The sequence below is a fragment of the Hydra vulgaris genome, chromosome 01 (assembly GCF_038396675.1).
Source record: "Hydra vulgaris chromosome 01, alternate assembly HydraT2T_AEP".
NCBI classification, from domain to species: domain Eukaryota; kingdom Metazoa; phylum Cnidaria; class Hydrozoa; order Anthoathecata; family Hydridae; genus Hydra; species Hydra vulgaris.
In genome coordinates this window covers 32,102,501-32,118,971 of record NC_088920.1, presented here as the reverse complement: position 1 = coordinate 32,118,971, position 16,471 = coordinate 32,102,501, and the positions used below count along the sequence as shown (strand labels likewise).

Below are 16,471 nucleotides of genomic sequence, written 5' to 3'. Positions count from 1 at the left end.
TGAAGGTTACTCGAAGATACTTCAAAATACTGACTATCATCATGACACATGTCAAAAAAAGACTTATGAATTGTTTTGATATACTATAATAAATGAATTTAACTTAACAATCATATATTTTTTAAATATACAAAATCGTCTGCATTATATATAATAGTAATAATAATTATTGCTGTTAATTTATTATTATTACTTTTTTATTAACAATTGCCATTATTGGTTAACTAATTATCGCTATTATTAATTAGCAAAATCTATGTTAATATATCGTAAATGGTGTTTTTTATTTGTTTTTTTGTAAAATACCATATTCCATATGGACGGAATGTTACAACTTTTTGGAAAATATTTTTGGACTCACCAGGCATTAAGTCAATAATATATTTAAACAGTTTTTCTTTAAAATTTTTATAACCTAAAGTTAGTTTAGCGACACAGTTTTATCTGTTTATTTTTTATATAGTTATACAGATACGCTTGTAATTGATTCGGATGCAACGTATTTTATTGTTTTAAACATAAAGCTAATTCCTAGCATGTCAAATAAGAATACTTTGAATAAATTGCGAAAATTGGAGCTTTGAAAAAAAAGACTCTAAAGTTAACTCTCCCCCTCCTTCCCCTCGCTTAAAACGTGAGAGCTACAACAAGATAAATTATTATTTTGCTATGTTTTGAATTTATATTTATCAATGGTTTCATACAATTATCTGATACCATTAAAAAATTATTATCATACAAAACTTGTAACTACCTCAAGTATGGGGATTTTATATGGTTATAATTTTTATTTATCAAAAAACATTAGTATTGAGAATGATGTCCTTATGTTTTGGTTTTTGCCTTATGATTCTTTTCTATTGTAATTTTGTATTATAAGTTCTGCAAGCAGAAAGACTAACAATACTTTCTTTTTTCTTAATCTGGTTTATAAGGTGCTTTAAAAAAACTTATCGGTCTTACTACAGAGCACCGCGGAGCATTTAACTAAGAAGTTCGCGCCTCTTTCTTTACCGATGTAGCCATTATGTTCAAACTTGCATCGAACATTGGACCTCTCAATTTTAAAGCGCAGGCTCTAACCTCAACGCCACGGCTGCTTTACAACAATAGACAATTAATGACTTAACCTAAAAAATAACTAAATTTTTTCTCACCTCTTATCAAAACTACTAATAAAAATTTCTGAACTATTTTCCTTTCAAACCTAAAAAAGTTATTTTTAGAAAAGTTGTTTACCTATTCTTTGTCAATGAAATATTTGAGGTATGGAATTCGTTTCTGAATTTTTATCTCCATTAGATATTCAATATCACTTAAAACCAATGTTTAAAAAAAGGTTGGTAAATAAATATGAATAAACATGAAAAAACGATTTTATTCATGCTTGTTCATCATTGGACCTCCTTTTTGCAGTGTTTATTCTGAATATGGTTTCAACTATCCTTTTTAAACCTTTTTAGGTAAACTTTAGTAAAAACTTATAAAAATTTTTCATTTTGTTGTCATCAATAAAAATACTTTGACTTACAATATGTCTTTCAATAATAATTGTATGCAATCTATGAATAGAAATTTCTACTTAATTAAGCCATCGCCTATTTAGTTCTTTTCTATTTAGTTCTAATAATTCTGTTTAGTTACGCCATAACACTAAAAATACAGCATATGCATTACTTGCAAAAAGTTCTGACGATAACATTTGTCACTTTGTTTGTGTTTTATAAAGTATTTTATTTACTACGACCAGGGCTGCTTGAACTTTCTGCATCTTAAATGCCAAAAGTTTAGTTGTAAAGTTCCTAAATAATTCCATTTCGCCTTTAAAAAAGACGAAAAACATGCTAAATTATAAAAAGTTCTATTTTAATGGTTTATTTTAAATTTTTGTGAAATAATATATTATTTCACAAAAATATAATATTTAGTAATATTTAAATGATATATTCTTTTTACATGGTGTCCGCTCTGCTAAAAAAAACTGGAAAGAGCTGTTTTTGAAAAATATGTTGAAAGACTGGAAAATGTATCATTTCAGCATCATTTATGCTAGCAAAAACTAGAATTTTTTATTAGCTGTTTAGTGGTTTAATTTATAGTAAATAATAAGTGCTGGAATTATTAAAAAAATTTTAGTGGACAACCTTTTTTAAAAACTTTATAATGTACTAAGCAGGCCCGTATGAACAAAAATTATATTGTAGGTAGTAAGGGGGTAGGGTGTGTGTGTGTGTGGGGGAGGAGAAGGGCAGTTCTACCCCGAAATAGTTTCAAGGACCATTTTTTTTTTTTAAGTCATTTTTTCAGTCCATTTCCTTAAAATTATTTATTTGAAAAATTATTGAGGGGGTAGGAGGGGGGTAGGCTAATGCCTCTTCCCCCCCCCCCACCTTCAGTTGCTACGAGCCTGCTAAGTTATAAAAAAAAGTGTTATCGAATTAGGGATTGCAACGACGGGGGGATTGAGAAGCTTTGGAGCACCATTTTATTCAAAATAAAATATAAAAAAATATTTAAATATTTTTTTTGCATCCCATAAAAAAACCGGCGACGAAATTCCAGCACGTTGCACCACTTCATCAATATTCCAAATCATCACTTTTATTAAAAGTCATAAAGTTATACTGAAAAAGTTATCAAGTGAAAAACCTCATAAAAAAAACTGGTTGATAAGGTTAGTTAGGAAAAAAATACGATTTTTTACTAAAAAATGTTGTTTCTTTTTTATTTTAATTCATGCCAACCGATTTTGGCCGCATAAATACTTAAATTATTTTTAGAAAACATTTTTTTTTGCGTCCTTGACGCTTTTGCAGCAATTTTTGCAACTGAAAAAGTAGGATCTGATCCGTTCCACTAGGTCAAGCAGTTTTGTTGACGTTCTGTTTTCAAATTTGTTCTTAATATGTATAAAGCATTTGAGATAAAAAGGATAAGACAATTTAGGCAATAATCGACCAATTCATGAAAGGCATGCAGCCTTTCATGAATTGGTCGATTATACAGAATTTGAGATTATTATAAACAAACTGTTCAAGATTACTATCAACAGACTTATTGCTGCTAAAACTTCATTTTTTAATAGTTACATTTCTTTATTTTTAGAAAAAGTAGAATTATGGGTAATGCATTTATGTGGTGATTTGAATGAATTAAAGAGTGTTTGCTATTTTCTTTGACAAGTTATTTGTTTTAAACAAAAATAAAAAAAAGACAAGAAGAATACAATAAATTTTCTAGAGACTTTTAAAAGGTCATTTATATAAATTAGGAGCAAAAGAGAAGCAAGAACTGATATTTTTAGCGTTAATAGGCCACTTTTCCACGCTAAAAGGAAAAAAAATTTCAACATTATACCTAACTACTAAAATAAAAATAAAAAGACAGACCTAAAGAACAACTTACCCTCGCGATCACTCTGGTAAACAATATAATGTAATGTATGAAATTGCACTTTTAGCGTTATATACTAACATATATAACACTAATATAATAGAACATCATAAATATTAATATTTTTTTATCGTGTTTACATATTAGTCTAAATATAGCATTAAGAATAAACACGTCATAGTATGAAAACAAAGTATAGTGATAGCAGTATGAAAAGATTTGTCGCATACTGAATACGTTTACGTTAAAAAAAAGCAACATATTTTACCTTTCATTTTTGAAAATCTATCTTTCAGTAAATATTTCAAACATATTATCATTTTAAATAATTTATAAATGAAAGTAAATAATAGCATTTAAACGTTCAAAACTTTTTGAGCGTGAAGTTCTTTAGCCTTTTTTTTCTTGTCATAACGAGGTAAAACATTAACAGATACAATATTCGATATATCAGCATTACTCGAACTTAATATAAATTCTTTAGTTTCCTTTTTCATTTTCAATTTTTTCCATACTACTTGCATTTTCAAGGATTTCGGGATTTCGAAACTATTTATTTGCTTCCATTTACAAGAATGTAGAACATTCTCCTCAAACTTAAATAGATTGACATTCAAAACAAAACAATAATAAAAAAAATTATATTAATTAAACATCATTTTTTAATATTAAAATATTTATTTGTTTAACTACATAAAAAAAAAAAATTAATTTATAGCTTACTAGTATTATTCACGAATTTTTTTTTTGTAATCAAAGAAATATAATTTGAAAAAAGGCGATTGCTAATTAGAGAGTAAGGTTCGGGATCAACAAGATTACTATGCTATTGATAACATGTTACCCAGTACTACCTAATAAATGACCTGCTACCGAAAAAAATCTTTTTCTAATAAAAAGTTTAAAAAATGAGAAGAGAAAAATCTTTAAAAACTGCTCATAAATTTGAAATCAGTCATTTGTTTGTTATTTTAAAAATAAAGAACGTGTTCATTTTCGTTAACTTTCATTGCATTCTGCTTAAAGGGTAAATTTGCTTGTTAAAATTTTTATAAAAAAGATTGAGGATATTAGCATACGTTTTAATTAATGCATCTCCATCATTATTTGAACGGTTTTAAGGAAAATAAATTTGACGATAACTTGTGTTTTAGTGATGAAAATTTAGCTTTAGTTTTAAATGCAAAGAAATGTACTTTAAAAAAAATAACAAACTGAAGTAAAAAGTGAAGTAACCATGACTGATTATAATTAAATTAAATTGAATAAAACTAACTATTGAATGCTATTGAAGGTATATGCAGTTATTATTAAAGTGAAAATACAGTGGAGAAAATAGAATTAGTCTCACTATTATTTTTTGTTCTAAATTAACAGAAAAGGCAGCGAAACAGCTTTTAAACCTAATTTCTTTCTTATTATCTTCCATTACAATTAAAAAAATTTAGAAATTGGTATGTTTAATAAATTACAAATAAAAAAAAAAAAAAAAAAAAAAAAATTCAACTTGTGGAGAAAACAGAAACGTTATACTCAAGAAAATACTGAAAATGTTTTTTTACTCTCTTTTAATATTTATTATTGCTTCCTGAATTTTTAATGACTTCAAATATGCAATTTGACATACTAGTCACAAGATTTTGGAAAAACTAACCTTTTTTATAGTGTATGGGTATTAGCAAAAAACTATTGTTTATTATTTTCTGTTGTTTGAAAAGTAACTAATGTCCACAAAAAGTCATTTATCATCTATTATCTTTGACATATAAGATAAGTTGAATGTTTTTTAAAAGAAAACCACTTCTTGGGGGGTACTTCATAAAAAAATCTTCATGAAAAAAGCATACTAGGGTTTCAAACAGCTAATTTTTAGCCAAAATTGGAAAACAGGAAGCAGCGGTTTTTTTGCTACCTCTTTTCCTGTTCAGAAAAACAAAAGAAAACTGTGATTTAGGATATAGGAGTTTGCAATCGCTGCAATTATGTCATTAAGTGTTCTGGAAGATCTAACACGAGCTTGAAGCATGAAATCAATTGGTCTTAAAGTGTAAAATTCCTCCTAAACAAGTTGTAGCAAAGAGCTTAAATGAAATAGTTTCTGACATGGATTTTCTGATTTCATTACAAGTATCACCAGAAATCAGTTCATGATTGCGATGTTAAAAATAAAGGCTACCAACTTCCAAAAAAATATGAACGGGGTAATGAAGTTTATCAACGCTGATTTTCATAACAAGAAAAATGAAACGGTTTCAGAAATTGTTTAAAAAATTGCTAAGGGAAGAAAATTCAGTATAAATGTTGACGAGTATACAACAGTTTGCCGCTGTTTGGAATAAATCTGCATTGAAGTAAAGAAAATAAAAAATTGGTTTGTGCAATGCTAAAGCAATGGTTGAAAAAGCATCAAATCACTTAAAGAGTTTTTGAATTGAATTTGAAAATGATTTGATAGGATCAACACAAGATGTTGCGACAATCAACAAGAAATATATGAAAATTATCAATATTGACAGTATGGTATTAATCATGGCATTACTTGGGAGTAACTACTTAAGAGTAATTAACATTTTCAAAAACGCTTGAATTAGATCAAGTGAGTTATATTTGGATTCAGTGAAGATTAGGTTGACAATTTTTAAAATAATGACATCGATTTCTATTTTGTTTTGAAAAATGCACAAGATGTTGTTAAATATATCAGAAATTTGACCGTTGGAAATCAAAGGTTTAAATCAAAAGGAACTCAAACATTTGAAGTTGAAATTGAACTGCATCTTGACGTTTAACATCGTTGACGTTCAATATTGTTGGAATTTTATCCCACAATGATTGATCCACTTATTGAAACAAAACTTTACTGTTTGAGACATGAACTCAGTTAATGATGCTCAATAAGGTGGATTTTAAAGCTTTTAATGTTGAAGCTGCAAACTGCCAATGAGCCAATCAAAATTGCTATTGAAACACTGAGTCGTGAAAAATCAATGCTTTTGACAGCTGATACTGTTATTGGCTTAATGCTAGAAAAACTTTGGAATCTAAATAACAGCATTTAAAAAAATTTATATAAAAATCTCAAGAAGCGAATGAGTAAAAGATGGTTTAGTGATGTGATGAAGTTATTAAGATCACTTAGAGACCCTACAAATATTCCATCAAGAAACACTTTTGTGTCTCTTGATGGAATAATAATTGCAACAATATTGCAATACTTCTTCATATGCCACAAAATAAACTTAAATAATTAAATAATATTTTTTTGCTTTATATATCGATTGAATACAGTTCTGTACTAGCCCACCCAACGAAGTTTTAATTTTAGTTTGAAGTTTTAATTTTAATCTTAGACACTTAAAATTTTATCCACAAATAATGAGCTATATTTAGAAAATATATAAATATATAATTTTTGATATATGGTTTTGAAAATATTCCACGAGAAAGTCTTTGTAGGCAGGAATTAAAATTAGAACACTTTCAAATTGAACTTCAATAAGGCTAATAGATTGACTTATATTTCTGAAAACGAATTATATTTATATTATAATATTTAGTTTTAACACATTTCAATTGTAAAACAGCAATGCATTGACATCGATGTACATTTCCAAATCTTGATTTTCCTCCAACTAGGTTATTGCATTGACATTGCATTGAAAAAACCAGACTTTAAAGTAAATTGTTATCAATTTTTTTCCAAGCTTTTTTAACTGCAACAGTTAGCTTGTTTCTTGATCCAAATTGTTTCCTAGAGGCATAAGTCTTTTGAAAAATGATCCTCCCCAATTTTCAATGGATACAAGTAAGGCAATTTGGATGGCTAGTTGATTACTTCAATATTCATTTCTACTCTTTTGTCACTGATGAGTAATGAATGCTTACTTTACCCTGTTTGAAAAGGAAGCCGATACTGTACTTAAAATGAGCAACGGGTAGCAAATACTCAGAAAGAGTATCGATGTACATTTCCGAATCTTGATTTTCCTCCAACTAGGTTAACTCTAATTTCCCTTCCGTGCTAAAACCCCAAACCACGATGAATCCACCATCATTTTGACTTTTGCAAAAAAACTGCTTTTCTTGCCTTAAATTGTGCCAATAGCATTGTAGTCCATCTGGGCTGTTCAAATTAAATTTTTGTCCAAAAAGACAACTTTGCCCTACTTGGATTTGTCCCAGATTACATGCTGTTTTTTCCACTCAAGACGGTTCTGCTTATGGGTTTGAGTGAGAGTTGGTAAGGCCATACGCTTGCAGTACTTTAAGTCTTCACAATTCTCAAGGATTTGACGATCTGTTGTGATCCAACTTCAAGACTTAGGTCATGTTAAAGATGACTGGAACTTGATTATCCTTTCAAAGCTTGTCAGATAAGCAATCATTTTGTGATTGGAGTCAAAACTGACAACCTTCCCATTAACTTCTCTGCTCCATAACCCTCAGGATTCTTGAAGAAATTGGAAAAACCTTTCTTGATTTCTTTATTTCCTTGGAAATCTTCAACATGCTCCATGATGCCTTGTGGAATAAGATGATTTAAGCTTTCTCAATTTTATTTAAATTATTACTTTTCCCATATCCAAATTTAATCACCAAATTTTCCCATTTCCAAATTTAAATTGAATATTGGCCTAAGGATAGTGACAATTATTGTTTAATTAGTAGAATAAACTCCCGATTTTTATTCACTATTTCATAACACACTGATATTTTAATTCAGTGTGTTATGAAATGTTATCTTTATTTCTGGCATCAGAACCCGATTTTTCCAAACAAACAAAAAAAACAAAAATCTTTCAGAAATTTGGTTTATTACAGTCAATCAGATATACAAAGAAGAGAACTGGATAAAATTTTTGAGAGTCTGAGATTACCAATTGGTTACTAAAACTAAAATATTGTAGGGCGGACTACTAAATTTTTAAAGGGCGACTTTGTAGGGCGGACTATCATTATTTTCAGCACTGTATCTATTGAATATAATATTTTAATATTAATGGACTAAACAAAAAAAAATTAGAATTACTCACTTTTGTATCAATATAATCACACCATCCACTAAAATTGCTTTCAGAGCATATTTTGACTTCATTTTGGGGTGGGGTTATTACGGAGAACCCGCTAAGACTGATTATTTCATTTTTCTCACTCACTTGATTGATTATATTATTTTCCACACATATGTACTCTAGCATAAGAGGCCCTTTCATTCCTTGAAACATCTCTAAATTAAATATGTATAAAATCTATAATAATAGTCTATGATAAAATAATACTAAATAATATATATTTTATAATGAAAGCATTTTCCTATAGTATTTTTCTTCACACAAAACAAATAAACTTTAAAATATCTTATTGAATATCCTGAAATTATGAACCATTAAGTTCAAAATTAATTTTAATAAAGCTCCTTTGTAAAACTAGACCTTATAACAATACTGGTAATTATATTATAAAAGTAAAACGAATTTTTAATTTTAAATATCTGGAGAAACTTCAGCAACTATATATATATATATATATATATATATATATATATATATATATATATATATATATATATATATATACACACACACACACATATATATATATATATATATATATATATATATATATATATATATATATATATATATATATATATATATATATATATATATATATATATATATATATATACACACATGTATAGATATGTATATAGATATATATTTTTTTTAATTTCATTTAGGTGCCCCAAGAAGTCCTTACAGTCTTGTCACAGAGCACCGCGTATGAGCATTTAATAAGAAGTTTACACCCTTTTCATAACATGGAGTTTGAATCCTTTGTTTCTGAGGCAAGTGCGCTACCACTGCGCTACGGCTGCACGTATATCTATACAGAGTTTTAGCATGAGTAAATAGGTGCAACAAAGAGTGACTAAAACGAACTTGAAAAGCTGTAGAAGCTGTCTGTCTTGTTGATTATTGTACAAACTATTGGCATTTGCACAAACTTTTTAGATGTTTAAATAAAAAAATCAAATATAAACATAGAAAAACTATAAAACTTAATAAGGTCTTAGTAATAGTTATTCATAGTAACACTGAACTGCTTTTTTTTCTTTCAATTTGTTGTGCTCAGTTTAGTTTGTTGGTGTTATTTCTTTGTGATACTTCTATGTAACTCATGAATATCACCATCCTTAATTTATTATTACTAATTAAAATTTACATAAATTATTATTCAAAAAATATTAATACACCTATAAATATTATAGTCATTATAGGATAATAACTTTTTTATACTTCTGATATATTATTATCAATAAAATTCAATATTATTAAAGCTGCAATTATTATTACTCTATGCTTTAACCGCGTCTTTATCCTTGTCACAGTTAGCAGAGCTCCTCTGTAATAATTCAAAGTATTATAGGTAATTCTAGAATAGCTAATAATCTATTTCTTTTACTTGTCCACATCTTCGGCAGTAGATGTGGTTCGAAAATGTAATTATTATTATTAATTATTATTATTGTTAATACTAATCTTGTTATCATATTATTTCTACTATAATTATTACAACTTTGTTTTTGCTGATTTTATTGTTATTATTGTCAATAAAATTTTTTTTGTATGTTTTGCTTTTGTTGTTATTGATGTAATCTTCTGTGATTTTGCTTCATTTTTATTTCTATTAGTTTGTTTACTCTCCAAAAACTCAAAGCAACTCTGTGAATGAATTAGTTCTATATTTTTACAATTGCTTTTTGTAGCAAACCTCAAATATAAATAAATTTGTAAGACTGTTAACATTAAACAGATTCAGGGCTTTAAAGCTGAGGTCTAAAAATTAGCTCCGGCTCCATTAGAATTTTTGGTTCCAGCTCCAGAGAGGCTCCTCAAAAAAAAAAAAAATCAAAATTTTTTTTTAATATTTTATGACAGTAACTTAGGTACTATTAATATTTTGCTAATCAAAATCTTGATTCATCCTTAAAAACAAATCTAAAATATCAGGTTTGAGTAAAGAACGCAGATTGCTTGATACAAACTTAAGATCAGAAAATAGCCTCTCTACACTTGCATGTGAGATAGGTTTACAAGTGACAAATCTGTACGCTTTTTGAATTCTTTTGGGTATTCTTCAATTGTCACATCATGTGGCTTTTTTTAAAGATCGCAATGATTATTAGATTTATCTTATATTTCAGGGCGCAGAAAGAATATCTGATCAACTGCAGCAAATTGCTCGCACAGTGGACGCAAAAGTAACTATCTTTCAATTATCTGGAATGTAAAACCCCAGCGTGTCTCATTATCCAAAATTGAAATAACCTTGTATTGCTTTCTTGCAAAAGACATTGTATGTTCTTAGCTTCTTTACAACATTACAGACTTTTGCCAGAAGTTATGCAATGTATGTTTTTTTTTAAATCATACGAAAAGTTAGCTGCAAAGTGTGAATACATCTTCCACCATTTTTTTGATAGCAACAGAGTTGTGCTGTCCTTGCGTATCTATCAGTGCCAAAGTTGGGAAATTTTTTTCACATAATATTATTGAATATTTATTTCCAAATAGTTATTTAGGCGTTGAGTGGCTGCATCTATTTTCATATAAATAAATTTCTATAACATTATTTCCTTTATTTCAGTTTTCTTTTTGGGCCACAAGACCCATTTCAGATTCAACAATTTTATATTCTGATAGATGTGATTTTTCCAAATGCTGTTTCATATTGTAAACTTTTTATTTTTTTATTTGCATGGCGCATGAAATCACTTTATCAATTATCTTTTCTGTTTTGTATTTTTATCAATTGAAAATTACTTATCTAGAAAACTCTCAGAATCGTTTTAGTTTGCAGCTGTTTTTATAAAAAAACTTTGAAAATAAAGTAAATGACAAATTTAAAAAAAAAGAGAAATAATAAAAAAGTTAGCATAAACAAAAATAATATCATTAATATATAAAATAAAAACGTTTAAAATCTTTTCTTAATATTATTTGGAACTCACATGTTTTAATTCCACTGCCTTGGTTGAATAAAGGCTAGAGGTGTCTCAATAAAAATAACTACCTTTGGCTGATATCAACTTCATCCAGATGCTGTCTTGTAGAAAGCCAAAGTCTTTGGGGGTTAGCAAAATAGTTCTGTTAACCAGCCTTCACACACTAATCTATTAGACTAGCCTAGATGTAAACATGTGTTACATTGTTTCCTGCTTAGTATGATGAATGCTGAATCTTCTTGACTCCACTAATAGAGAATTTGATTGTACTTCCTTGATAGTGATAATTTCCACTGTTATCCCCTAATGAGGGTTAAGCTTTAAAAATCAGTTCAACCAGCTGGTAGTAAAGTTTCCTAAACTTTGTGGTAGCTCTCAGAGAGGCTCATAACAAGAGTGTGATATTGGTATTCAATATCACACTCTTGTTATGATCAAATATCTTAACAAGAGTGTGATATTGAATACCATTGAATATCAGCTGCTAGATATCATAATAAGTGTGCCATGTTGTGCATAATTAAAATTGTGTTGTTGTAAGTGCTTGTAGTGAGTATAGCTGAAGCTACATAAGAAGCGGTAAATAAAATATTCATGGTCTTCATAGTAACCAAATATTCATGGTCGTCAAAGTAACTATCTATAAATTGAAATAAATTGAATTTTACATCTCGCAAAAATCACCAGACTTACTTGCTCTTTGTGATACTAACTTGAATTCATCTGTTTCTTCTTCAGATCTAAGTGTTTTTTTAAATGTTAAAATCTTTCTTAATTTTATAATTCTAAAACACAAACTTTGACAAACAAGTTTTCTGCGCTGAGAAAAAAAGTTGAGTTCAGTACTACCAGGAATGTGGTGGGAATCAATTTCGGAACTTCTTGCTTATGAAGCAAGAGCTATATCACTACCGCATTTCTTAGTGTTGATGGCTATTATCTTTTTATTTACAAAGACTCCAATAGCCACATGCTGGGCTCAGGCATCTTATACAAAAATTCACATATTTGTCAAAAAATCAAGTTTGAATCTTCTGACCATTTTTTTATGCACTTTTGCTTAGCACCCCTTGACTCAATCACTTTTTATTTATTCTTTATGTACTACTTTTTCTAAAGACTGCAATATTTTAGATGTAACTTCTAATCAAATTGACCTTGCCCTTTTTCTTTGTCCCTTTGCTTTTTATTGGTGACTTTATTACTAACCTCGTGACTTTTTCCTCTAAGGAGGGATCCATAAAGTATGTACGCAGTAAAACCAATGATTTAGGACCCACTCTTCCCTTTGTACACACTTTGCACACCTGTATGCTATAAATCTAAGTGCTAATTTAAAAATAGCACGAGATTGCTTGATGTTTTCAAAAATTCAATCAGTGCCTTTTTCTTCTTTCCTTGAAAAATCTACTGATTGAATGTTTTACTTGTTAAACATAAACACACAATGTTGTGTTTATATGTAACATAGTGGTTCCAACCTGGAGTAAAATATTCATGATTTTATGTTTAAAATGTTTAAAATTGTTTAAAATTACATTACATTACATACACAAATTACATTACATTAAAATTAACATGTTTAAAATTACTATGAGGAATAGTTTCAGATACAGCAAATTGCATAGTATTTTAAATGCTGTTATAGATTAAGTCAATACTATAAGTTGTATTGTAGCCATTTGGTAGATTTTTAGTAAGTAGTAATAAAAATTTCAATAAAAATTGTACTTTTTCATATTGTCCAAAAATATTGGTGTTGCTTAAATAAAAGATACATTGAATCATTTTGCAAGACAACGCGGTGAAATACCATCATTTTGAACAATCAATTTTTTCAAATTTAAGACGTCTTTTTTGCTTTGCAACCACTTTCAACTTTTTTTTTTGGTCTTATGTTGTTCTTTCTTTTTGTACGCTAAATATAGTAAATTTTTGTTTTTCATTTGAAAATGGCAATAGAGCTTTTATTCTCATCTGGATGCAAATTCAAAAATGCATACACTCATTTAAAAAACAACTAAATATGTATATATATACAGCGGTTGCTAAACTATTAGACTATTAGACTAAATGCAATTTTTGATGCATTTGTGAAATTTATTCATAATGCAACATTTTTACTTCAAAATATTACAAAAAATTAGAAAAGTTAATAAAAGCAATACTTTATTGTAATAAAACATAAAATTGAATCGTTTAAGTACAAAAACAATTAAATACAATGCAGAATTTGGACTTAATATTTGCATTAACAAGACTAAGTAAAAATTACAATAAAAAAATGTAAAAACATCCAATAGAAAATAAAATAAATTACAATGGCAATGAAAGTTTGGATAGTTAAAAATGTCAGTTAATATTTTGTAAGGCATACCACGAATAAGTTTGGGGCAAAGCTGACAATTTTGGTGTCATGTTGTCAGATGTTGATCAAAGCCTTGGTCAGTTTCCTCTTGTTTTATGGTTTCATTCTTCCTACTCTTCTTTTGACAATTTCTTACAGGCTCTCAATGGAGTTAATGTTGCATGAATTACCTGGGATGAACCACATTGGTTATCACTTAAGCAACATTAAGCTATACATGAAGTAACTATATATAAATTAATTTAATAATTAGTGTATATATACTTTTGTTCTTTGTTTTTCTGAAAAATTAAAGAGCATATTTTCACATTAAGAGTGCAAAAACAAATAACTTCATATGCTTTTATTTACTTTAAGTTTTTAGCTTACTGCAATCATAAGGTTATAAAAACATTTTTTAGTATAAAAATAATGTTTTTATACCTAAAATTTTAATTATTTATTGTTCTGTTTTTTTGAATAGCTTTTTAAATGACTTTTTTTAAATTGATGTTGGAGTTTTTAAATTGGAGTTGGATCCTGAAAAAATAAAAGAGCTAACTGAAAATGACGCAAACTCTCAAAAACTCTCTTTAGCGATTACTCTTGGTTATTGCCATACTACTATTTAACATCACTTGAATCTGCTTAGTTATTGCTTAAAACAAAATGTTTGTGTTTCTCATGGTTTGTGTATCATGGTGAGACAGCCCACTGCAGATGTTTATTCTGCTCAAGTAGAAAAGCTTAAACAAAATCTTTTAACTGATCATACATAGCAACAAAAAATGTTGGTTTTTTTCATGACAATGCTCAACCACATGTTGCAAAATCAACTTTACAACTCAAATAAGATGCTTTACAAAACATTGCAACAACACTGGTCTGCATCAAAAATATTCCTAGGGTTTTCTTAGGTGATTCTCAATGAAATTTCCCTTCTAAATCCGAATCTAGGATTCAAATTTCTCAATCAGGTCTAGTTTTTAAGATGTAGACTTAGGGCTCTATACCGCATATAACAACTGGTGCCCATTTTATTGCAATTCCCAGGTGACAGTTGTGTATTAATATATACAGTTTCTATAGTATATTTATAAAGTTTTGTTTATCATTGTCAATTTTGTTACAGGCTAATATATGAGATAAATAAAATTTATTTCATAAAAAAGAATAGAAAATGTAAAACCAGTCCTAACAGATTCTGCTATGTGTGTGGAAAGGTATATCATATCTATGTTAGTACAGTTATGTTATGCACCATATCTATGTTAGTAAAGTTCCTTTACAGTGCATATTTCCTCCACCTGAAAAAAGCGGACTAGAAGAGGATATGGAAGGTGTAAAAGTGGAAGACACTGACATATCTGTGACAGATGAGCCAACGTCTAGCATGATTTTCTAAGACACTTATTCTTTAATGAAGGTTTATTAATAAAGTGGAGCATTATTAGAACTCTCAGTTATTACTAAGCTTTTCTGTATTTTTGATACCATAATTGATAATGATCATACTTGAAAATTGGGATTCATAAATCGTGTAATAGTAAGTGAGTTTTAAAAAATGTTTTAAAACTCACTTACTATTACACGATTTATGAATCCCAGTTGTCCTTACAAATTTTTTAAAATAGAATTAAATTTTTTGAAAATATTATAAACTAATAATTCCTGTAAGATCACTTTATTGTAAAGATCAAATTTTAATCTACTCAATATAGTTACTAATGTGTAGACCAAGGACCTTAAACTAGCTAATATATGACTTGAAATGTACTATGAATTGCAGTACTAGGCAATATTAATATTAGCCAACTATTTTTATTTTTTTATTGCTTATTTTTAATAAAAATATATAAGTAAAAAATATGTAAAATAATGCTTTTGTAATTTAATGTGATTTCTTTTTTCAGGTATTGACTGGCTGTATTTGGCTTTCCTTCTTTAGTGCCAGTTTTAACTGATTTTTAAAAAGAACCTAATAATTTAAGTTAGGTGATCTTTTTATGTCATTAACTAAACGCAAAGACAAATAAAAGTGGGTGGAACTAAATATTTATATATTGATAAATTTGTTTTTTTATATATTTCTCAGATAATATATCAACTTAAATTGTTATTAATGATTTATTTACTAATAACCTGTATTACGGCTTTTTAGTAAATAAATCAAGTAACATGAAGTTTCATTGCAAACAATAACTTCAAAATTTTTTTTGCTAGATTATGGTTACCAACATAATCAGTTGGTAAAGTTTTTTTGTGATTGTATTTAAATTATTATATGTAACTTACTTTTTAGACCTATGTTTCACTTTAGCAGTCGCATTTAACTAATAAAAATCTAGATTAGCTATTATACAAAAACTAAAATCTATTTTTAGTTAGCTTAAACAAAATTTCATTTGAGCTAATTAAATACAACTGCTCAAAGAGATATGTTACAGAAACAAAGATACTGGTCAGAACTCAAAGAGATATGTTACAGAAACAAAGATACTGGCCAGAACTCAATATCTACTAAGTTAAAAAAGTATTAAATGAGAAAAATCTACCGATCGAGTAGCAATTCAGAAATTGCAAAGTATGTGAAATCTTCACAATAAAAAATATCATAAGAAATTAATTTAAAGACTTTATTAAAAGCTTTAAAGTGAAGTTAAAAAAATTAAACCCAAAGATCGATGAACTTTCTGAAACACAGATGCATCATTATAAACATA

The 16,471-nt window shown here is 27.9% G+C and overlaps 1 protein-coding gene across 5 annotated transcripts in view; it reads right to left on the bottom strand.

Moving 5' to 3' along the window:
• Positions 1-3,655: 3,655 nt before the first annotated feature.
• The window catches only part of LOC100214636 (uncharacterized), a 125,231-nt gene continuing 112,415 nt past the window's right edge, over positions 3,656-16,471 (bottom strand). For all 5 annotated transcript variants that reach the window (XM_065787911.1, XM_065787913.1, XM_065787912.1 and 2 more), the window contains 2 exons: positions 8,427-8,620; positions 3,656-3,989 (listed from right to left, as the gene is read on the bottom strand). In XM_065787911.1, the coding sequence (XP_065643983.1) occupies positions 3,750-3,989; positions 8,427-8,620 (434 nt within the window). In that variant the 3' untranslated portion in view covers positions 3,656-3,749. The remainder of the gene's footprint in view (positions 3,990-8,426; positions 8,621-16,471) is intronic.